This window comes from Salvelinus fontinalis, chromosome 36, assembly GCF_029448725.1.
Source record: "Salvelinus fontinalis isolate EN_2023a chromosome 36, ASM2944872v1, whole genome shotgun sequence".
Lineage (NCBI taxonomy): Eukaryota > Metazoa > Chordata > Actinopteri > Salmoniformes > Salmonidae > Salvelinus > Salvelinus fontinalis.
Window position 1 is genome coordinate 7,846,941 of NC_074700.1, and position 22,979 is coordinate 7,869,919.

Consider the following 22,979-nt stretch of genomic DNA (forward strand, 5'->3'; position numbering starts at 1 on the left):
ATCCTCGTTAAAATGTGAAGGTAATTGCCGATTGAGCCGACATATGCATTGTTTACCGTAAATGCGGTCTCCGCGAACGTGGGATCATTGCCTTTACATTTCAATCGAGCTAACGTGGATGTTCCGCAATAGCGAAATCTTTGCACTGCAGGTTGTCATTCTGTGGAGTCACGATAGAAGGCTGTGCTTCTCTGGCCTCTGCTCTGAAGTCAAACCTCTCATGCCTGAAATAACTGGAATTGAGCTACAACAACCCAGGAGAGCCAGGAGTGAAACTGCTTTCTACTTTACTAGAGGACCCACCCTATAATCTTGGGAAAATCAGGTAGGAAACATAGACCATCTGGTAACTACAAATGTAGAAACCATTATAACCAATCTATGCCATAAGTGTGACAATTGTGTGGCCTTTCTACACACAGGCACGCTATGGCTATGAAGGGACTGTAGATTGTGTATATCACTCTAATATTCTGCTTCTTCTTTAGTGTTGAACATGATGCAGAATGCTGGTTAAAAGCTGGCCTGAAGAACTGTAAGTCAATAATGTTCTGACTAATAAGCCTAAATTGCGAAAACAAATATAAACGCAACAAGTGTTGGTACCATGTTTCATGAGCTAAAAAAAAAAATCCCAGAAATGTTCCATACCCGCAAAAAGCTTATTTCTTTCAAATTTGGTGCACAAATTTGTTTACCTCCCTATTAGTGAGCATTTCTCCATTGCCAAGATAATACACTGCTCAAAAAAATAAAGGGAACACTTAAACAGCACAGTAACTCCAAGTCAATCACACTTCTGTGAAATCAAACTGTCCACTTAGGAAGCAAAACTGATTGACAATAAATTTCACCTGCTGTTGTGCAAATGGAATAGACAAAAGGTGGAAATTATAGGCAATTAGCAAGACACCCCCAATAAAGGAGTGGTTCTGCAGGTGGTGACCACAGACCACTTCTCAGTTCCTATGCTTCCTGGCTGATGTTTTGGTCACTTTTGAATGCTGGCGGTGCTTTCACTCTGGTGGTAGCATGAGACGGAGTCTACCCCCCACACAAGTGCCTCAGGTAGTGCAGCTCATCCAGGATGGCACATCAATGCGAGCTGTGGCAAGAAGGTTTGCTGTGTCTGTCAGCGTAGTGTCCAGAGCATGGAGGCGCTACCAGGAGACAGGCCAGTACATCAGGAGACGTGGAGGAGGCCGTAGGAGGGCAACAACCCAACAGCAGGACCGCTACCTCCGCCTTTGTGCAAGAAGGAGCAGGTGGAGCACTGCCAGAGCCCTGCAAAATGACCTCCAGCAGGCCACAAATGTGCATATGTCTGCTCAAACGGTCAGAAACAGACTCCATGAGGGTGGTATGAGGGCCCGACGTCCACAGGTGGGGGTTGTGCTTACAGCCCAACACCGTGCAGGACGTTTGGCATTTGCCAGAGAACACCAAGATTGGCAAATTCGCCACTGGCGCCCTGTGCTCTTCACAGATGAAAGCAGGTTCACACTGAGCACGTGACAGACGTGACAGTCTGGAGACGCCGTGGAGAACGTTTTGCTGCCTGCAACATCCTCCAGCATGACCAGTTTGGCGGTGGGTCAGTCATGGTGTGGGGTGGCATTTCTTTGTGGGGCCGCACAGCCCTCCATGTGCTCGCCAGAGGTAGCCTGACTGCCATTAGGTACCGAGATGAGATCCTCAGACCCCTTGTGAGACCATATGCTGGTGCGGTTGGCCCTGGGTTCCTCCTAATGCAAGACGATGCTAGACCTCATGTGGCTGGAGTGTGTCAGCAGTTCCTGCAAGAGGAAGGCATTGATGCTATGGACTGGCCCGCCCGTTCCCCAGACCTGAATCCAATTGAGCACATCTGGGACATCATGTCTCGCTCCATCCACCAACGCCACGTTGCACCACAGACTGTTCAGGAGTTGGCGGACGCTTTAGTCCAGGTCTAGGAGGAGATCCCTCAGGAGACCATCCGCCACCTCATCAGGAGCATGCCCAGGCGTTGTAGGGAGGTCATACAGGCACGTGGAGGCCACACACACTACTGAGCCTCATTTTGACTTGTTTTAAGCACATTACATCAAAGTTGGATCAGCCTGTAGTGCGGTTTTCCACTTTAATTTTGAGTGTGACTCCAAATCCAGACCTCCATGGGTTGATAAATTTGATTTACATTGATAATTTTTGTGTGATTTTGTTGTCAGCACATTCAACTATGTAAAGAAAAAAGTATTTAATAAGAATATTTCATTCATTCAGATCTAGGATGTGTTATTTTAGTGTTCCCTTTATTTTTTTGAGCAGTGTACATCCACATCAAGAAGCTGATTAAACATGATCATTACACAGGTACACCTTGCGCTGGGGACAATAAAAGGCTACTCTAAAATGTGAAGTTTTGCCACACAAACACAATGCCACAGACATCTCAAGTTTTTAGGGAGCGTGCAATTGGCATGCTGACTGCAGGAATGTCCACCAGAGCATTTAATACAAATTTCTCTACCATAAGCCGTTTCCAACGTCATTTTAGAGAATTTGGCAGTACGTCCAACGTGTAAACACAGCAGTCCAGGACTTCCACATTCAGATTCTTCACCTGTGGTATCACCCGAGACCAGCCACCTAATGAAACTGAGGAGTATTTCTGTCTGTAATAAAGCCCTTTCATGGGGGAAAAACTCATTCTAATTCATTGGGCCTGGCGTGGACCTATGCCCTCAGGCCCACACGTGAAATCCATAGATTAGGGCCTAATGAATTGATTTCAATTGACTGATTTCCTTATATGAACTGGAACTCAGTAAAAACGTTAATTGTTGCATGTTTATATTTTTGATCAGTATATATTCATTTAAATGGATAGAAATATTTGTATTTTTTAGTTTGTCTGTTATTCCCATTAGATGCCCGTGAGCTGACACTGGACCAAAACACGGCACACAGAGAGCTCTCTCTGTCTGAGGAGAGAAGAGTCACCCGAGGAGAAATGCAACCATATCCTGAACACTCAGACAGGTGTTATGCACAGAGGGCCTGACTGGACGCTGGAGGGGAACAAGTATTCAACTTATATAGGAATAGCATACAAAGAGATCAGCAGGAGAGGAAGGCACTACGACCTCCTCCTCAGACACAATGACAAGTCCTGGAGTCTGCGTTGTGCTAATGACCAATACATGGCCTGACGCACTGTCATACCTGTCCACTCCAACAAACTGGGACTGTATCTGGACCGGTCAGCTGGCACTCTGTCCTTTTACAGTGTCTCCTGTAGCACATTGACCCATCTTCATACATTCCACACAAAGTTCTCTGAGCCCGTCTATCCAGCCTTTAGGGTTTGGGCTAATGGCACGTCAGTTTCCCTTTGCAAAATAGAATAGCATCCTGTGCCAGGCGGAGTAGAACTTGTAAGATGTGTTTCTCTATTATTTGCAGACCACAGAGGGAACTAAGTAATATGTTACAAAATTCCGATACAGTTTATGATCTTGTACTTTATTGAGCGATTGCTGTAAGAGAGCTATGATGATAATCCTCAACGTGCATTCATTTATGTGTGAAGCCAAAATGATTTTTTTAACTATTTTAAATCATTTATTAGGAACTTTTCCAGAATTGTGTTGGCAAAAAGTACTCCCTTAATGCAATATTGAAGAGTAGGTGAGTAATTGTCCCCAAACCCATGCATTGACTACTGTATAAAAATGCATCACTAGTGGCAGGTTTTGTTTTGAATCAGGTCCCAACTCATTTATTGCTGTACAATAGTGTACATGCATTCCACAGGACGGTAGATTGAACCATTTTCTGTACATCCTCTGACGAGCACATAAGCTTTTAGCCAACAGGAAATGCACGATGTCATATATGATGGAATCGCTTCAATATAAGAAGTTAGTTATCAAATGTATAACACCACTGTGATTGGCTTGATACATGTTCTGTAGCCCATGTTATAATAATAAACAGTTGGATTTAGGTTTCCTGAAATGTTCTGCGGTGGTAAAGTTTGACCTCGAAGATGTTGGAACAGATGATCCCTATTGGGGTTAAATCACGTACTAATCTAAGCAGTGCAATCTGACAACTTTACATAGAGAGTATTCACACTTCTGTGTGACTTTCCCATTTGTTTCTAGAAAGGACCGCCGTTGTAGTAGGAGTTATGATACTTTATGGACCCAGATGACATTACATATTCTTCGAGTAGGATTGCTGAGCTAGGGTAAGTTTTACCTTTCAAATAATAAAGATTACATGGACAGATGTAGACCTGATCCTAGGTCAGCACTCACTCCTACAGGCCCTGGGAATATTTCTCCTGGTTAAATACGCCCTTTATGTGCTGTGTAAGGTCTCTTCCGCTGTTCAATGTCAAAGTCGATATTCCATTCACAATAAAAGGAAAAAAAGAGATGGGACTAAATGAATTAAGGCAGACCACACTAATATGTAAATCGTAAAAGCATTTTCCTTAACTACAATGCTTCAGCTTTCAAAGGGAGGGATATTTCTATGTCAGTCAGATATACTGTCGATATATTATGGAGTAACCCAAGCATGTACACAAGCAGATTTCTAATCACATGAAAGCATATATTACCATAATAGTTGAACTGTATGTTGCAGTTAAAAACATGACACGCTGGACTGACTGTCTTGTCACTACTACTGAGGCACCGCAGTAACTTACCATGGTTTCTTTCCCTGTGACAGGACGGCTCTCGTCTTTTGCTCAAGGCATGGAGCGATGGAGAGAGAAGGAAAGAGCTGCACTTCAGTAGTTTGGCATCTCAGTTCCCTTCCTATTCATGGTTACGTTTGATTTTTAGCCCCAAAATGGCTGGTGGCTAAACCTGAAACATTCTAGGTTGAGTATGCTGCGACGGATTCCTTTTCTCTCCCATTGGGATGTCTATGTTGTAAGAACCAAACATTTAGTTCAGGCTTTTCTTTTAAGACACGTTTGCAGGGTTCTGGAATGTTCTCGAACTGATCTCCAACACTTATTTACACACAAAACGAGAGAAATCTACTTCTCAAAAATGAATTGCATTCCAAGACAAACACCCACAATGACAATAGTGAAGACTGAATCTGTAGAAATCATTATCAGCATCAAGGCATCCCCCATGTAGAAAAATATGTACAAAAAAGACAACCAACGGACTGGTAAAGCTACCGTTTCTAAAAGTGCACATCAATGACAGTGATGATCAGTAGAAGACTACAAAGTGGTTCTAGGGCCAGGGGTGTTGGGGTCAAATCCTGGGGCTATAGGACAGAGATGGAGCAAGGCCACTTAGGACTGGGCAGTGAGACACGCATACTCGATCATTGAAGGGACTAACTAGCACTGTACAAGCAACATTCATTCTCACCACACCATCGGTAAAGAAACACACCATTTTATAAACAAGGCTCTCTTTTCCTGACCTTATTTACATAAATAACAATGGGATACAAGTGGCCCGCGGGAAAAGCTGTAAGAAGCAGAAAGAACAATAAAAGGGACTTTCGGGATATGAAGGTGCAAAAATTCTCTGTACAAAATTCTCCCTTACACCCTCACCCATCAAGTTCCTTTCCCCCTTTCTCTTGTCTGCTTCTCTCCAGTGTGAGTGAGGTCCTCAGACCATCCAGCAGATGGTAGCAGTGGCCAAATCAGATGACTGGAGCTCCGAAGCACTTGAGGCACCACTGGACGTTGGTGTTGGGTGGCCGGTCGATCTTGTGCAGGGCCTTGAGCTGCTCTGGGCTCAGCTCATCAAAGGCCCGGCGGTATTCACGGTCAAAAGCCTCTGTTGGGGAGACAAGGGGGGAAAAACAGAATAATTTAGCTCACTAAACTCAGGAACAAGACACTGGATGATTGGAATTACCCAAATCCAAGTCTTGGTTAAAAAAAGACTGGTTGTGTCATGCAGTTCACTCACCGACGTCAATGTTCTCCCGTCCCAATGCCACCAGCGCCAGGAAGAGGATCTCCCTATAGATACCCCTGATAAGAGACCAATAAATAGATCAAAATCAAACGTTTACGTTGACATTAGCTCACAAATCAAATGTATCACCCCCACATATAAGCTTTAGAGGACTGACCTTTGGCGTTTGACCTCTGGGTTCCTCTTGACCTCCCGGAGAAGCAGGTTGATGGGGCCGTAGACGTCGTTGGTCTGGATGCTGCGGACGATGCTGTTGAGGAGGGTCCGTGTCTCCTGGTAGTCCGTGGGGGCCAGGGTGCCCTTCTTCTCCACTGGGGAACAGAGATGCTTCAGTACTCAAGTCACTATTCAATACATTAGAATAATTGGTTTTACGTATATGGCTCTTTTCATTAGCTGTCATCTCAAACTGTGTTCCATTATCAAATATGAGCAGGACATGCATGTTAAAAAAGCAATAGCGACAGACAGAGAGAGAGAGAGAGAGAGAGAGAGACTGCCCAGTGCTCTGAGGATGATTGCTTGATTAGATGTATGTGTGAGAGAATGTGTAGTCACTCAGGGTCCTCCAGCTCTGGTAGAGGGGATCCCCAGGTTCCTGGTGCAGATTGATGTTGTCCCACAGCAGCTGAACATACACCTGTTTACTGTCTTGAGACAGGGATGTCTGGTGGAGCTGTGGACATAGTGAATGGAAAATACAGACACACAGTTATCTACTGTTGCACTGCTTTAAAGGCCCTGAACAGTCATTCTGAAAAGTACTTTCTCTCTCATGGTTGTGATGCGGTTCACAGCAGCACTGACGGATGTGTTGACATGACAACTGCGTCAGAGTTTTGAATGACCCCCTTTTGTTCCATACTGGCTGAAAACCTAGCTAGTCAGTAACTAGCTAACACCAGACACAGATGAAAACCTAGCTAGTCAGTAACTAGCTAACACCAGACACAGATGAAAACCTAGCTAGTCAGTAACTAGCTAACACCAGACACAGATGAAAACCTAGCTAGTCAGTAACTAGCTAACACCAGACACAGATGAAAACCTAGCTAGTCAATAACTAGCTAACACCAGACACGGATGAAAACCTAGCTAGTCAGTAACTAGCTAACACCAGACACAGATGAAAACCTAGCTAGTCAGTAACTAGCTAACACCAGACACGGATGAAAACCTAGCTAGTCAGTAACTAGCTAACACCAGACACAGATGAAAACCTAGCTAGTCAGTAACTAGCTAACACCAGACACAGATGAAAACCTAGCTAGTCAGTAACTAGCTAACACCAGACACGGATGAAAGGGGAAACATATAGGTGTCTTTGCCATAGATGAATTTTGGCACCAGTAGAGTAGCTAGCTATAAACCACCATGTCTTCTCCGATGTTGGTTTCAAGGCGGTACTGATTTTAATTAGGTAAGAGTAGCATGATACCATTGGGGTATTAAAAAGAGAGTTAAGGTGATGTCACCATGTCCCCTTAATAATGAATCCAAGTGTTTGACATGGGGGAGGAGACAAGTAACTTTATGATGAAACGTTATCAATGTAGAAGCAACAGTCATTTTTCATACTTTGATCTGGTTCCCTTCAAATATCATCATTAATGAAAAACATGATTTTGATAGTTCATGACCTTTAACAGGGGCGGCAGGTAGCCTAGTGGTTAGCGCGTTGGGCCAGTTACTGAAGGGTTGCTGGTTCGAATCCCCGAGCCGACAAGGTAAAAATCTGTCATTCTGCCCCTGAACAAGGCAGTTATAACCCACTGTTCCCCGGTAGATGGTCATTGTAAATAAGAATGTGTTCTTAACTGACTTGTCTAGTTAAATAAAGGTTAAATTAAAAATGTTTTTTTTAAAACAGTGGTCGGGTTCACGGTCGCTCTGAGGTGATCACGAGTAGAGAGCGCTGTTTGTAAGCTGTGTGTGAATATTTGTGTAGATGAGTAGTGTGTTTGAGCTCTGCATGGTTATGTACCTGTACTCCATTGTTACAGTGTTCCGAGGTGAGGATAAGACCAGGCAGGTAGCTGGGCAGGTCCAGGCGTTGGAAATAAAACACCAGGTTCCAGAATATGATGGGGTGCTGGCTCAGGAACTTGTGGGTGTAGATGACCTGATGGAGAAAACCAATTAAACTGTGCTTTATAAGCGATACTACAGCTTAATGTTCAAATCTGTAAAGACACTGGGTTAACAGTTAAATAAAAATGGAAGCAGCAACAGCGAGGGCAACAAATGACCAGAACATCAAGGGACAACAGCTAGCTACATTTATGACATTTTTAAAACACAGGGGCCCTTCAACATCAATGCCACATACTGTAAGTCATACTACATGTTAGAATCTATGGGCCCCATTTTCCTGTCCTGTAATATTGCTTCTTTCTGAAAATATTCGTATATCTGTTAAATGTGTGTTACTTGGTCTCCCTCATTCTCCAGTAGGGTCTCTAGTTCTTTGCGGAGGACCAGGGGGCTGAGGTAGGGCACAGACACCGGCATTGGGTTGGGCCGCTTCTGTCCCAGGCCATCCTGAGAACCATAAACACACACACACACACACACACACACACACACACACACACACACACACACACACACACACACACACACACACACACACACACACACACACACACACACACACACACACACAGCACTTTAGTCAGTTGCATAACTCCTGAACATCCACATAAATAGAACCTTTGTTGCCTCCCACCCACATACACAGTGAATCACCTATTCCACTGGACAGTGACCACTGATTACGTATCCCAAGTAATTTTATTTCTGCATTTTGACAAATGTGGTTTGACAGCACTGTGTGTAAACAACCTCTTTGCTTTCTCAATAGCATAGAAACGCATGGCCTGTACATGTGCTGCAGTTTCAGAGTAAATTATATTTTAATGAAAGTCCACATACAGAAAACAATAATTAATTTTCGATTCATAAGCGTTGAATTGATTTCAATTTCATACCCTGAATTTACTGACCTGAAATGTAATTGACTCAAGCCCTGGTGCGCTGAGTGGGAAGAATTGCGAGGACATTCTAAGGACACTCACCATCTCTGTCAGGCTGCAGGGCAGGCTGGTGGTGGACACGCTGTGTCCTGGTTCTCTCTGGGCAACCAGGCTCTGTAGAGGCCCGCCCACACTGTTGCTGCGTGTCAGAGACGTCCCCCTCTTCCCTGCCTGGTGCTCCAGCAGGCCCAGGGGATCCGATTGAGCCGGCTCCGGTATCAAACTGACGGACGGCCAGACATACAGACAGGAGAGGGCAAAGACAGAGGATCTTTAACAACAGAAAAATGTAAAGCAAGAGTGAGCCAAGTCAAGTTTTCAGCTTGTGATTTTTCAGTTCTTACAGTTCAATTGACAGATGAACAAGTTCGCCTAGCTACACATGAGCATCATTAGGGTACACCTTAACCCTATAATTTACTGAATAGAAGGCACCAAATCAGATGAAGGATAAAAGGTAATAACGATGGTGACAGAATATTAAATGCGTTTTTTTGAGACAGGCACTTCTGTGAACCGACCTCTTGTGCGTGGCAGTCTGGCTGGCCGGGGCCTCTCCTGGGTCCTCAGATTCTGGGAAGCTGATGAGGCCAGGGGTCGGGGTATCCACTGCAGCCCCTACCTTGTTCTCGGTGGAGCCTGTAGCTGTGGCCTGGTGGCTGGTGCTGTGGATACTGTCTCCTGATGCGCTGGGGTTCAGGTAGAACCTGTAGGTGAGATCACACACAATGAAACAAGGGAAGAGCACACCCATCCAGCCACATAGAACATTTGAATGACTTAGACGAAGATAATGACGTATGTCCAATTGTAGCAGGTTAAAATGTATTTAATGCCCATGTCAAAGCCCGCCACCGCATCTTCCTATGTAGCCGTTTACGTAAATGTGCTTAATTGTCTGGTTTTGTACATGTAATCAGATTAATTTGAATTGTACCGTGTCTCACAACAAAATTCTGTTCCGATTTAGTGAGTTCTTCATGAACTAGTAAGTATAATTTAAACATTAGCGTGGAAAATCTCGCATCCTGTTTTATTGAATACACTATTATACACGCGTATACTTCATGGCCCAGACAGACAAACACCCACGCTGTGGTGGTGCGCAGGTCGTGGAACTCGACGTGGAGCAGGGGCAGGAAGGCGGTGCGGCAGAAGGGACAGGTGGTGTTGAGGTTGGAATCGTCTGCCGTCCAGCCCGCCATGATCTCCTCATCGTATACCAGACACTCACAGGATCGACACTGGGAGCAGCTGGACATCAGCACCTAGAGACAGACACACACACAGAGAGAGAGATAAACATTACAGATGCACCTGGCATCTGCTACTTGAAGCTACCTGGCTAAGTAACAAACTCTTATCGGTTACAGATAGTAAGAGGTCACAGTCCATTATGAGCTTATTGCGCCCTCTAGCTCTGTACGTATGAACTGCCAGATCACTACAGCATACTGTACAGTGCATTCGGAAAGTATTCAGACCCCTTGACTTTTTCCACATTTTGTTACATTACAGCCTTATTCTAAATTGGATTTAATAATATTATTTTTCCTCATTAATCTACACACCATACCCCATAATGACAAAGTGAAAAGAGGTTTTTAGAAATTTTGTCAAATGTATTAAAAATAAAGTATTCAGACCCTTTGCTATGAGACTTAAATTGAGCTCAGGTGCATCCTGTCTCCATTGATCATCCTTGAGATGTTTCTACAACTTGATTGGAGGCCACCTGTGGTAAATTCAATTGGTAGACATGATTTGGAAAGGCACACACCTGTCTATATAAGGTCCCACAGTTGACAGTGCATGTCAGAGCAAAAACCAAGCCATGAGGTCGAAGGAATTGTCCGTAGAGCTCCGAGACAGGATTGTGTCGAGGCACAGATCTGGCGAAGGGTACCAAAACATTTCTGCAGCATTGAAGGTCCCCAAGAACAAAGTGGCCTCCATCATTCTTAAATGGAAGAAGCTTGGAACCACCAACACTCTTCCTAGAGCTGGCCGCCCGGCCAAACTTAGCAATCGGAGAAGGGCCTTGGTTAGGGAAGTTACCTAGAACCCGATGGTTACTCTGACAGAGCTCTAGAGTTCCTCTGTGGAGATTGGAGAACCTTCCAGAAGGACAACCATCTCTGCAGCGCTCCACCAATCAGACCTTTGTGGTAGAGTGGTCAGACGGAAGCCACTCCTCAGTAAAAGGCACATGACAGCCCGCTTGGAGTTTGCCAAAAGTCACCTAAAGGACTCTCAGACGATGAGAAACAAGATTCTCTGGTCTGATGAAACCAACATTGAACTCTTTGGCCTGAATGCCAAGCGTCACATCTGGAGGAAACCTGGCACCATCCCTAAGGTGAAGCATGGTAATATCATGCTGTGGGGATGTTTTTCAGCGGCAAGGACTGGGCGACTAGTTAGGCTTGAGGGAAAGATGAACGGAGAAAAGTTCAGAGAGATCCTTGATGAAAACCTGCTCCAGAGAGCTCCGGACCACAGACGGGGGCGAAGGTTCACCTTCCAACAAGACAACGACCCTAAGCACACAGCCAACAAAGCAGGAGTGTCTTCAGGACAAGTCTCTGAATGTCCTTGAGTGGCCCAGCCAAAGCCCGGACTTGAACCTGATTGAACATCGCTGGAAAGGCCTGAAAAAACCTGTGCAGTGACGCTCCCCATCCAACCTGACAGAGCTTGAGAGGATCTGCAGATAAGAATGGGAGAAACTCCCCAAATTAAGGTGTACCAAACTTGTAGCGTCACACCCAAGAAGACTCGAGGCTGTAATCGCTGCCAAAGATGCTTCAACAAAGTACCGAATAAAGGATCTGAATACTTATTTAAATATGTCAGTTATTTTATTTTTGTATATATTTGCAAACATTTCTAAAAAACAGTTTTTGCTTTGTCATTATGGGGTATTGTGTGTAGAATGATGAAGGGAAAAAAACGATTTAATCAATTTTAGAATAAGGCTGTAACGTAAGAAAAGGTAGAAAAAGGGGTCTGAATACTTTCTGAATGCACTGTATGTACTCTGTCTTTGACTCAGTCTTTGTGAGACCATATATTGAGTACGGTAGCCACTTACAGTTGAAGTCGGAAGTATACATCCACTTAGGTTGGAGTCATTAAAACTTGTTTTTCAACCACTCCACAAATGTCTTGTTAACAAACTATAGTTTTGGCAAGTCTGTTAGGACATCTAAGTATAAACACCATGGAATCACGCAGCCGTCACACCACTCAGGAAGGAGACGCGTTCTGTCTCCTAGAGATGACCGTACTTTAGTGCGAACAGTGCAAATCAATCCCAGAACAACAGCAAAGGACATTGTGAAGATGCTGGAGGAAACAGGTACAAAAGTATCTATATCCCCAGTAAAATGAGTCCTTTATCAACATAACCTGAAAGGCCGTTTAGCAAAAAAGAAGCCACTGCTCCAAAACCGCCATAAAAAAGCCAGACTACGGTTTGCAACTGCACATGGGGACAAAGATCGTACTTTTTGGAGAAATGTCCTCTGGTCTGATGAAACAAAAATAGAACTGTTTGGCCATAATGACAATTGTTATGTTTGGAGGAAAAAGGGGGAGGCTTGCAAGCCAAAGAACACCATCCCAACCGTGAAGCACGGTGGTGGCAGCATCATGTTGTGGGGGTGCTTTGCTGCAGGAGGGACTGGTGCACTTCACAAAATAGATGGCTTCATGAGAAAGGGAAATTATGTGGATATATTGAAGCAACATCTCAAGACATCAGTCAGGAAGTTAAAGCTTTGTCGCAAATGGGTCTTCCAAATGGAGAATGACCCCAAGCATACTTCCAAAGTTGTGGCAAAATGGCTTAAGGACAACAACGTCAAGGTATTGGAGTGGCCGTCACAAAGCCCCGACCTCAATCCTATAGAAAATTTGTGGGCAGAACTGAAAAAGCGTGTGCAAGTAAGAAGGCCTACAAACCTGACTCAGTTACACCAGCTCTGTCAGGAGGAATGGGCCAAAATTCACCCAACTTACTGTCGGAATCTTGTGGCTACCCGAAACGTTTGACACAAGTTAAACAATTTAAAGGCAATGCTACAAATACTAATTGAGTGTATACCCACTGGGAATGTGATGGAAGAAATAAAAGCTCAAATAAATTATTCTCTCTACAATTATTCACATTCTTAAAATAAAGTGGTGATCCTAACTGACCTAAGACAGGGAATTTTTACTAGGATTAAATGTCAGGAATTGTGAAAAACTGAGTTTAAATGTATTTGGCTAAGGTGTACGTAAACTTCCGACTTCAACTGTAATATAAAGTATGATAGTCTCACCTCAAGGGCACAGTTCTGGTAGATACTAGAGGAGCTGGTGTGGTGGGAGCCTTGGTCTGACCTCTCAGAGTCTGGACCTCTGCCTGGCCTTCCTGGAGTCACGTCTACACACACACACACACACACACACACACACACACACACACACACACACACACACACACACACACACACACACACACACGTACACACACACACGTACACACACACACGTACACGTACACACACACACGTACACACACACATACACGCACGCACAGAGAGTATACAATCACACAGTTTCAACCATAAACCCTTCCACATCTTATGAGTGTGTTTGTTTATGGGTATACGGGTAACGTAGTTTGTCTTCTTGTGCATGCATAAAGTGTGTGTGCGCATGCATACTTTTTTATTTCTATAGGCTGTGTGTGTGTCAAGTGTGTGTATGCTTACGTGTGGAGTGGAGTCCTCTCCCTGTGTCGCTGCTCCCACTGCTACTGCCCAGGCTGGTGCTGCTCTGGGTCAGGCCGTTGGACACCAGGCCTTGGGTGGGCCCTCTGTGGGTGGGACTGTCACTTCCTCCACCCCCCAACAGCATGGACTCATCCAGCCCGGCAGGGAAACTGTCCCTTTCCCTATAGCCAGGGCCCAGTTCATCCTGGGAAGAGGGGGAAATAAGGCCAAATGTAAACTTCTCAACGATTGTGAATGGTCATATTATTCACTTGAACAAAATTGAATGCATTCTGCAATATGGTTTGTGAGATGAACCTGTGAAATGAGATGCTCTGCTTGCATAGTCAAAGTCTTACATCATTGTCCTGTATATAATGGTGTTTTACAGTGTGGTATCTACAGTGGGGTCCAAAATTATTGAGACACTTGATAAAGATTATCAAAAATAATTGTAGAAAATAAATTATTCAAATACTTAGCTATATTTTATGCTAAAAATAGTGGGGAAATGTAATTATTTTATACTTATACAATTGCTTAGAGAAAGAGATTTTGTTTAACAAGTCAATGTTTTTTTCTCAGTAGGGGTCAAAATTATTGACACCCGTTTTCAAAGGCACCAAACCTTTTTCTAAAATGGTTTATGAGATGGGAGAACACATTGGGAGGGAGTTTCCTCCATCCAGAATTCATCCAGATGCTTGATATCCTTTGTCTGCGTGTATGGACTGCCTTCTTCAATTAAAACCACACGTTTTCAATGGGTTTCAAGTCTGGAGACCGATGGCCATTGCAAAATGTTGATTTTGTGGCCACTTTTGTGTATATTGATGTGTGCTTGTGATTATTGTCTTGCTGGGAGATCCACTAGCAGCCACGGTTTATGTCAAAAATGTCCTGGTACTTGGTAAAGTTCATGATGCGTTGACCTTAAGGGCCCCAGGAACAGTGGAAGGTATCGGAACGCAAAAAAAATAAAGATAAAAATTACCTTTATAAGAGAGCATTGCATGCATTATCCTCGCTTTCGGGTACAGGCATAGAGCAGTAGAGTTGAGGCGATTGAAGAAGTTGCACACATGGGGATAACGTTTTGTAGCCTCGGGTCTGGGAAAATCTGCCTTCTATAAACACATCGCATGCAATTCTACATCATTTTCAGACGACTGAAGGCTTCATTCTTTTTTTAAATTTTATACCTCACAAATGATCGAAATGACTGTCTACTTTGACGCTGACGAGAATCTGAGATCAATAAAGACGACCTTGTCTTGAATCTATCAATAGCCTAGGCCTAGGTGTGTGGAGACACATTGTACAACATGAGGAAGAAATTATAGTCCTGAAAAGACTTTCCAGTTTCACTGACTCACCCGATGATGTGCAGCTCACTCACCGGCGATGGCTGATGGCCCCGTGTCGAAAGCCTCTCTCTTGTTTCACATTGTAAAACAATGTTGTTCACTTAATAGGTCTATTTGGAAGTTGATAACATATTTAATCTTCTACAGGAAGATCAGTCTTCTCATTTCAGCAGGAGCCATTTACTTTCCAACCTGTGTTTTCCCACGATAGTATTTGAAGTATTGCGAAAGGCGTGTTTTGGCTGCATGCTGTTCAGACGGATTTGCCGCGCATTTCCGACTGTAGGCAATGCCTTGTGATTGGGCTCCACTCCACAGCTGGGCAATAATTTAAAAGTCTATTGATCCTCGGTGGCTACTCCTGGTGTAGTCTTCTGAATGAGTTCATTTCTTTCTGAACAGACAGCAGTAATTCTAGAACTTTGGCAAATGTATTCCAATGTATCAGGGGTGCTGCAGCACCCCCAGCATCCTTCCCATGGCTATGATTCTATACGGAAATAAATGATGAAGTATGACTCTGGAGAGATGAGAGTTGCAGGCTCATGTCTAGCAGAGCAGAGAGGGAGAGAGATCATAGAAAGGGATGCTGGTTCTAGTTCTGTGAGAGATACAGGTGCGCTTCTCTCTCACCACAGTAATGGCCACACGTTGGTCTATAGGCTACAATGTTGCGCAAATCATAAACCTGTTCGGGCTCAAATTAAAGTGGTTATGGGGCTATTCTGCTTCTATAAGTGCAGACCAATTCCTGTATATATGAATGGACAAACTCATCAATCACGTGACACTATTAATTACCATGTGAAGACTCAATAGCGCATTGAAGCCAAATGAAGTCGGTTAAGATGGCGTCTCATTTAGACACAACATGTACAGTTTGAGCTACTCCAGGAAGTGACGTTGCAGGCTAGCTCAATGCTGCCCCTCTCATTGAGTAACTCAAGTTGAAGAACAACCAGGGGTACTGTAGGCTGCCATAAGCAACTAAATGATCCTTATAACTTGTGTGCAACATACATCTGGTGAAATAGAAGCAATTATTGGTACTATTTTTTGTATTTACACATAAATAAAAAAAAATCCATTTACTATAATGGGGGATCCTGTTTTCTGATAACAATGCCTGCAGTACCATGGTCGGCCTTGAACTTCCATGGCTTCAATGAGAGGGGAGGCAGTCGTTCTCCCCTGGAGCAGATGAAGGATATCAAGGATATGGAGGAATGGTCTAAGATCCCTCCCAATGTGTTTTCCAATTTCATAAAAAAAATTTTTTGAAAGGCTCAGTGCCATTATCCTTTTAAGGTGTATTATAAGGTATTTAAAACAGAGGTGTCAATTTTTACCCCCAACTTTGAGAAAAAAAATATTACTTCTTAAACAAAATCTCTTGCACCAAACAATTGCATTAGTATAAAATAACACAACTTACCTTTTTTTTTTGCATACAATATAGCTCAGTATTTGAATTCTTTATTTTATACGGTAATTTTTGTTCATCTTAATCAAGGGTGTCAATCATTTCAGACCTCACTGTATGTCATCCGGCTGTTGCAGGTTATTATTGTGCAATTAATTACCATTTTACTTTATCTTTTAGTTAATCTAGCTATGTATGCATGTTCTGCAGTCCATCCCCGCTCACCTCGTCGTCGGAGTAAGAGTAGGCTGAGGCCACAGCCCCCCACACCTTGCTGGCCAGGTTCCCTGCCTGCTTCATGCCTGACTTCAACACGTCCATCTTGGGACCCGAGAGCAGGGTGTCCATCTTCATGCCCGAGATAGAGTTGATGACCGACCCCAGCGAACCGCTCTGCGACGACCTCACCAGCGACCGTGGGCTGGCCACAACACCCCTGGAAGAGGCAGGGCTCCTGGAGGCCTTCACGGCGAAGGTCTTGGAGCGTGTGACTGCTGCGGGGCTGCGTTTAGGCATCGTGTCCCCGCTTGACCCCCCTGGGTGTTGGACAGGGGGCACGGGGAGGCTGGACCTCCGTTCTAGAGGTTGCTTCACTTGGGCAGCATCCGGGGAAGGGTCCCCTCCCTGGCCCTCCTGGTGGAGCTCCATGCTACAGGATTTGGGGCCAAGCGGGCTCCGTAGGCTCATGTACATCTCAATCTCGTCTGCCAGGTTTCGGGACACCACGGCAGGCAAGGATTGCGGCAGCTCCTGACTGGTTACGGAGGCTAACTCCTCGTGCTCCGAGACAAGGAGGGAGAGGGGGTCTGCCCCTACCTGCACCTCCTTAATCTCCAAGGTTGGCAGAGAAATAGAGCCCCTCCCCACTGAATTTCTTTCCTCATCTTCCTCCTCCAACTTTAGACCCATCTCATCCTCCCCTCCTGCTTCCTTCCTGTCACCTTTCATCCGCTTCTCCTCTTTCCCTAGCCCCTCCTCCAGTGGGATTGGGTCCGTTACTGGCCCCTCCTCCTCTGACAGTTTCCCCAGCATCGGACCCCGCCCCTCCTCAGACTCCAACTCCAGGTCCTTAAAGAGGGCTTTGGCCGCACTGGGAAGCGGCTTTGTAGGCGGGGGGGTGGTGCCGCCCCCAGAGAGAGCCGCCGCCAAGATCCGTGCATCGGCGCCCATGCGGCTGACGATGTGGTCCACACCATGTTTCTCCATCAGCATGCCGGCACGGCTCTCGGCGCTGAAGCTGCAGCTGCGCTCCGAGAAGGCCTTCTGGCGCTGGACCTGGACCGCAGGTCCCGCCACCCCGGAGCCACCTGGAGCTGCAGACTTACCCTCAACCGGCAGGGAGATGTCCTCACTCTGGCTGCGCAGAGAGAACAGCTTCCCAGGGGCTAGCGGTAGAGATGAACACATAGGCATGCCTTCAATACCGGGGGGACATTTTCTGTCCACAATTTCCCCCAATAACCATAAGGAGAGTTCAGTGCTGTTTTGAAGACAAACATGTTACCACAAATATCAAATGTGTAAACCTCAGATATGAGATAAGGTTAAAATTTAGGTTTGAGTCTGCTCCCGTCACTCACCAGTGTCTCCTCTCTTCATGGCGGTATCAAAACTCGTTCCTGTGGACAGTTTGACGATGCTAGGGACATGTGGGAGTGCTTTCACAGGGCTGGGGGGCTCCGCTACAGCCACTGCACTGTCCACCGAGCCAGCTATGTCCCCACCTGACGAGACAAGATTGCACACCAATGGCGGAGGTGCATAAAGATAAGAGGAATTCAGTTATGACGTCATTGTTTTTAGCAGTACCCATAGGGTTTTTAAAGTACGGCGCACGACATGGTTCAACGTGCCAATAAAATCAGTCCAATCTACATGTTTACTTTGCTACTGCCAATACAAAAACAAATTAAGAGTAACGGAGAGCAATGTACAATAGTGCAAACTGAGCAAACGAGGCATGTGTGGTAAGTACATGGGGGCCGCCATCTTTATGCACCTTCGCCATTGAATTATTTGTTATTTTATTTATGCTCATCAAAAAAAAAAATGAATACAAAGTTTGACACACTGCATTCCCATCTAGCAGATGAACTCTCGCCATAACTATCTTATGTTATGCCTGAGATGGGGGGGACGGGACGGGGGGCTGAGCTGGTTACCGTTGTGCTGTGCTGTGGACTTGCTGCACTGATCCACAGCGATTACAAGGGCTGCTGATTGAGCCAAATCCACTAGGTCCTGGTGCAACTCATCTTTAGAGCCGTAGCCTTGATCAGACTGAACTCCTGCGGGACACAAACATACTGTCTTAATCTACCCAGTCTTTTCAGATCTGTGCACTTCTGAAGGGTAGGGACTAGAGGCTTCGGCGCTGTAGGTGCCAAAAGTTAGGGTGTTGGAGCTAGAAGCTAGGAGCTAAGGGCTAGAGGCTAGGGACTAGTAGCCAGGGGCTATAGACGAGAGGTAGGGGCTAACAGGCGAGTAGCTAGGGGCTAACAGTTAGGGGCTAGGGGAAGCTGTACATGTAGGGACTTGGTCCAGTGTCTCCAGGCTGCAGTCTACCTCCGCTGCAGTGGTTGTCTGCGGCGTCTCCTATGATGAGGCTGCGTGCGAACAGGGTATGATCCTCTCCGTTCGCCTCGCTGGAGCTGTCTGCACTCCCGTGGCTCAGACGGTCGCCGTCGCTGCTCGCCGAGCCGCCCACTGACAGGCCTAAATCACTTCCTGTGTCCCAGATCAGAGTTTTAGGTGAGCAAGCTAAAAAAGGGAGCTACTGCACTTAATCATGTAAGAGCAATACAAACAAGCAATAAAGCAAGAGGGCCTTACAGTATATTGTAAATAGAAAGTATTGTCCTACATACAACCACAGGTACATTACATAGTTAAAATATATGAAAAGAGTAGAAAGTGATATGCATTTGGTGCAACAACTGTGGTGATTGCATTCCAACCTAAGTGATTGACTCTCTCCCATGCTCTGTCTCTGTAGTGTTCGGACACCTCACCTGTCGTGATGACGGTGGGTCCTTCCATGGCGGGCGTCCGCTGGACTGCCTGTTTGAATTGAGAGAGAGCGCGCGCCACGATGCGCACCTTGGCCCACATGAAGAGCCCACTGCGGTTCCGACTGGGCCAGGGGCCTTCCAGAACAGCCTGGAGAAATGAGTGGAGAGGAGATTAACACGGACATACTTTGGATTGACGTATTTGTTTAGGCTAGTTTAAAGGGATAATGCGAGATTGTTGACAAACTGTGTGCAGTTTGAAGTTGAAGGTAGTTTTGCGAGACATTGCTAACTAGCGCAATGATTGGAAGCCTACAGGTACAGCTAGCAAGCCAAAATCTTGCACTGTTCCTTTAAGTGCCCTAATCCTAAATGGTTGCGGTTATGTAAGGCCTAAGCAATATGGTGGAAGATCCACAACTACACATCCTAATATCCAGACCGAACATTAAAGGTTAAGGGTCAAGGCGAAGGGAGTGAAATGGGAGCGTATGCATGTGTATGGGCTGGTGTAAGTACCCTACCTTGTTGTAGTATCCGTAGGTGATAGCGTTAGGGTGCACCCCTGCCTTCTTCATCTCCACCAGGACACGGACGGCCATGACAGGCTGACCGTACACACCACACAGCTGCATCACTACACGGTAACACACCTACGGAGGGACAGAGGGTGGCTATGTGTGAGAGGACACAACAAGATAAAAACCTAATGGCTACAGTAGATTTCCACTGAAGTTGTCATCACTGTAGTGGAAGCGATAATAGTAGCGCACGCACGCACACACACTCGTTCTCAGACAAATGCACGCACACACACACACACACACACACACACACACACACACACACACACACGTTCTCCGACAAATGCACACGCACACACACACACACACACACACTTATGTCCGCATACGTCGACAGACAACCAACCATAAGCACTCACGACCCTATACCTACACCCTCCACCCCCAATGAACCCCAAGCTCCCCTTACCCCCAATTCCCCTCACCTCATCCAGCACCTCCACCTCAGAGGTCCTCATCTTGAGCAGGACGTTGTAGGCCTGTTGCATGGCCCAGCTCTTGGACTGAGCCAGCCTCACCCCCACGGGCAGACAGATGAACCACAGGCTGTAGCAGTGGCTGAACAGACACTTGGCCCACAGCGGAGGGTTGGAGTAGAAGCGCTTGGCCATCTTGTAGGCCAGCTTGATCTCCTGTGGCGGGACAGAGTTCAGTTCAATTCGTTTTATTTGTCCCTTTTATGGGGGTGGGGGACGCGCACGCAATTGACTGATTATGATTGATTTCAGATTATGTATTTCCGATTATTCTCCTTCGCCATTTTCTGATGGTCAGAGTTGGGAGGAGAGAGTTGGAGTGAGTGTGACTGTGCACGTTCCTAATGGTGAACCTCCCGTCCCTCTGTAGAACAATGGCCAACAAATACCGCTCGTGGCCTTCTGAGGCGAGAGCGTAGACAAGAGCAGCTTAGACATAACGCCCACACACTGGCTTGACATCCTGTCCCGACACCCACATCTACAGTATGTGTTTGTGCCTGTGGTGAGAATATGCGTGAATATGTTAATATGCCAGACAAAGCTACACATACAGTTCTGTCGGAACTGGAACAATATATTGGCCTCCCACGAAAGAGGGAGAAAAGACAACAAGTATTGTTTCCTGGGAGGTCTATTATTCTAGGAAACAGGTCACAGTGGCCCCCTTTCCCTCCGCGCAGACACACACACTAGAGGTCGACCGATTATGATTTTTCAACGGTGATACCGATTATTGGAGGACCAAAAAAAGCCAATACAGATTAATATGCCGATTAATCTGTGTATACATATATATACTTGTAATAATAACAATTACAACTTCACTGAATGAACACTTATTTTAACTTAATATAATACATAAATAAAAATCTATTTAGTCTCAAATAAATAATGACACGTTCAATTTGGTTTAAATAATGCAAAAAAACAGTGTTGGAGAAGAAAGTAAAAGTGCAATATGTGTAAGAAAGCTTACGTTTAAGTTCCTTGCTCAATATGTTCTTTAATATTAATATGGAAACAAAAATTTCGAAAACAAATCGTTTATTCTTTCAGTGAAAAACAGAGCCCTTCCGTATTTTATCGAACAGGTGGCATCCATAAGTCTAAATATTGCTGTTACATTGCACAACATTAAATCTTATGTAAAATTCTGGCAAATTAATTACGGTCTTTGTTAGGAAGAAATGGTCTTCACACAGTTCGCAACGAGCCAGGCGGCCCAAACTGCTGCATATACCCTGACTGTGCTTACACAGAACGCAAGAGAAGTGACACAATTTCCCTAGTTAATATTGCCTGCTGACATGAATTTCTTTTAACTAAATATGCAGGTTTAAAAAAATATACTTGTGTATTGATTTTAAGAAAAGCATTGATGTTTATCGTTAGGTACATTGGTGCAACGACTGTGCTTTTTTCGCGAATGCGCTTGTTAAATCATCACCTGTTTGGCGAAGTAGGCTGTGATTCGATGACAAATTAACAGGCACCACATTGATTATTTGCAACGCAGGACAAGCTAGTTAAACTAGTAATATTATCAACCATGTGCAGTTAACTAGTGATTGTGTTAAGACTGATTGTTTTTTATAATTTAAGTTTAATGCTAGCTAGCAACTTACCTTAGCTCCTTGCTGCATTCGCGTAACAGGTGGTCAGCCTGCCATGCAGTCTCCTCGTGGATTGCAATGTAATCGGCATCCAAAAATGATAAAATAAAAGCTAGTGTTGGACGCTGACGCGTGCAGACTGGCTTTGAACCCCTCCTCTGACCTGCTGTAAATAAGTTTCTGCTGGTGACTGTGGTGAGTCATTTATTGTTATTGGAACCATCACAGCCTGAGAAAATGACTCCGCAGCAGACAGTGTCCATTGCAGGCTAGGCTATTCCCTGACTGGGGAAGTGGTTAGGTGGTCAGTACAGCAAGCTTACAGTGGGTAGAACCAGCACGATCAGGAAAGTACCAGAATTTGTTAGTCAGTTTCTTTTGTTTTCCCCCCCCTTCCCTGCAAAGCTGCAATACAGAAAACAGTTGCACCTGCTTATCTGTCTGACTGTGTGATCGTGTACCTGCTTGGTCCTCTTGGCCAGTAGTGCAGGGCTGCTGGACAGGCTGGCCCCAGGTGTACTACTCCTCAGCGCTGGTGTCACCTCCCTGGGGCGGTCAAACAGGTCCATACACAACCGAGGAAAACTCTTATAACTAAAACATTGTTTTTAAAAGAGACAGAGAGAGAGAGAGAGAGGGACAGAGAGAGACAGAGAGAGAGAGAGAAGAGAAAAAGGAGATGCCACAGGTATGAAAGTGAAGCCAATGCAGACCCGCTTCCGATCCTCCTGGCCAGGTGCACGGTCA

General features: G+C 45.2%; 1 protein-coding gene across 3 annotated transcripts in view; it reads right to left on the reverse strand.

Annotated features, from left to right (window-relative positions):
* Positions 1 to 4,575: 4,575 nt before the first annotated feature.
* Positions 4,576 to 22,979, reverse strand: part of LOC129835136 (DENN domain-containing protein 4C-like) — a 72,861-nt gene continuing 54,457 nt past the window's right edge. Inside the window, exons 16-34 of one of the 3 annotated variants that reach the window (XM_055900542.1) lie at positions 22,694 to 22,826; positions 20,566 to 20,772; positions 20,081 to 20,209; positions 19,557 to 19,704; positions 19,111 to 19,272; positions 18,708 to 18,833; positions 18,126 to 18,269; positions 16,771 to 17,930; positions 13,756 to 13,960; positions 13,321 to 13,424; positions 10,085 to 10,260; positions 9,514 to 9,699; positions 9,035 to 9,215; positions 8,388 to 8,498; positions 7,942 to 8,079; positions 6,516 to 6,633; positions 6,115 to 6,268; positions 5,949 to 6,013; positions 4,576 to 5,813 (exon numbers count right to left, since the gene is read on the reverse strand). In XM_055900542.1, coding sequence (XP_055756517.1) covers positions 5,677 to 5,813; positions 5,949 to 6,013; positions 6,115 to 6,268; positions 6,516 to 6,633; positions 7,942 to 8,079; positions 8,388 to 8,498; positions 9,035 to 9,215; positions 9,514 to 9,699; positions 10,085 to 10,260; positions 13,321 to 13,424; positions 13,756 to 13,960; positions 16,771 to 17,930; positions 18,126 to 18,269; positions 18,708 to 18,833; positions 19,111 to 19,272; positions 19,557 to 19,704; positions 20,081 to 20,209; positions 20,566 to 20,772; positions 22,694 to 22,826 — 3,784 coding nt within the window. In that variant the 3' untranslated portion in view covers positions 4,576 to 5,676. Of the gene's footprint in view, positions 5,814 to 5,948; positions 6,014 to 6,114; positions 6,269 to 6,515; positions 6,634 to 7,941; positions 8,102 to 8,387; positions 8,499 to 9,034; positions 9,216 to 9,513; positions 9,700 to 10,084; positions 10,261 to 13,320; positions 13,425 to 13,755; positions 13,961 to 16,770; positions 17,931 to 18,125; positions 18,270 to 18,707; positions 18,834 to 19,110; positions 19,273 to 19,556; positions 19,705 to 20,080; positions 20,210 to 20,565; positions 20,773 to 22,693; positions 22,827 to 22,979 lie in introns of those variants that run through there. The other 2 variants (XM_055900543.1, XM_055900544.1) reach the window with 2 other exon arrangements.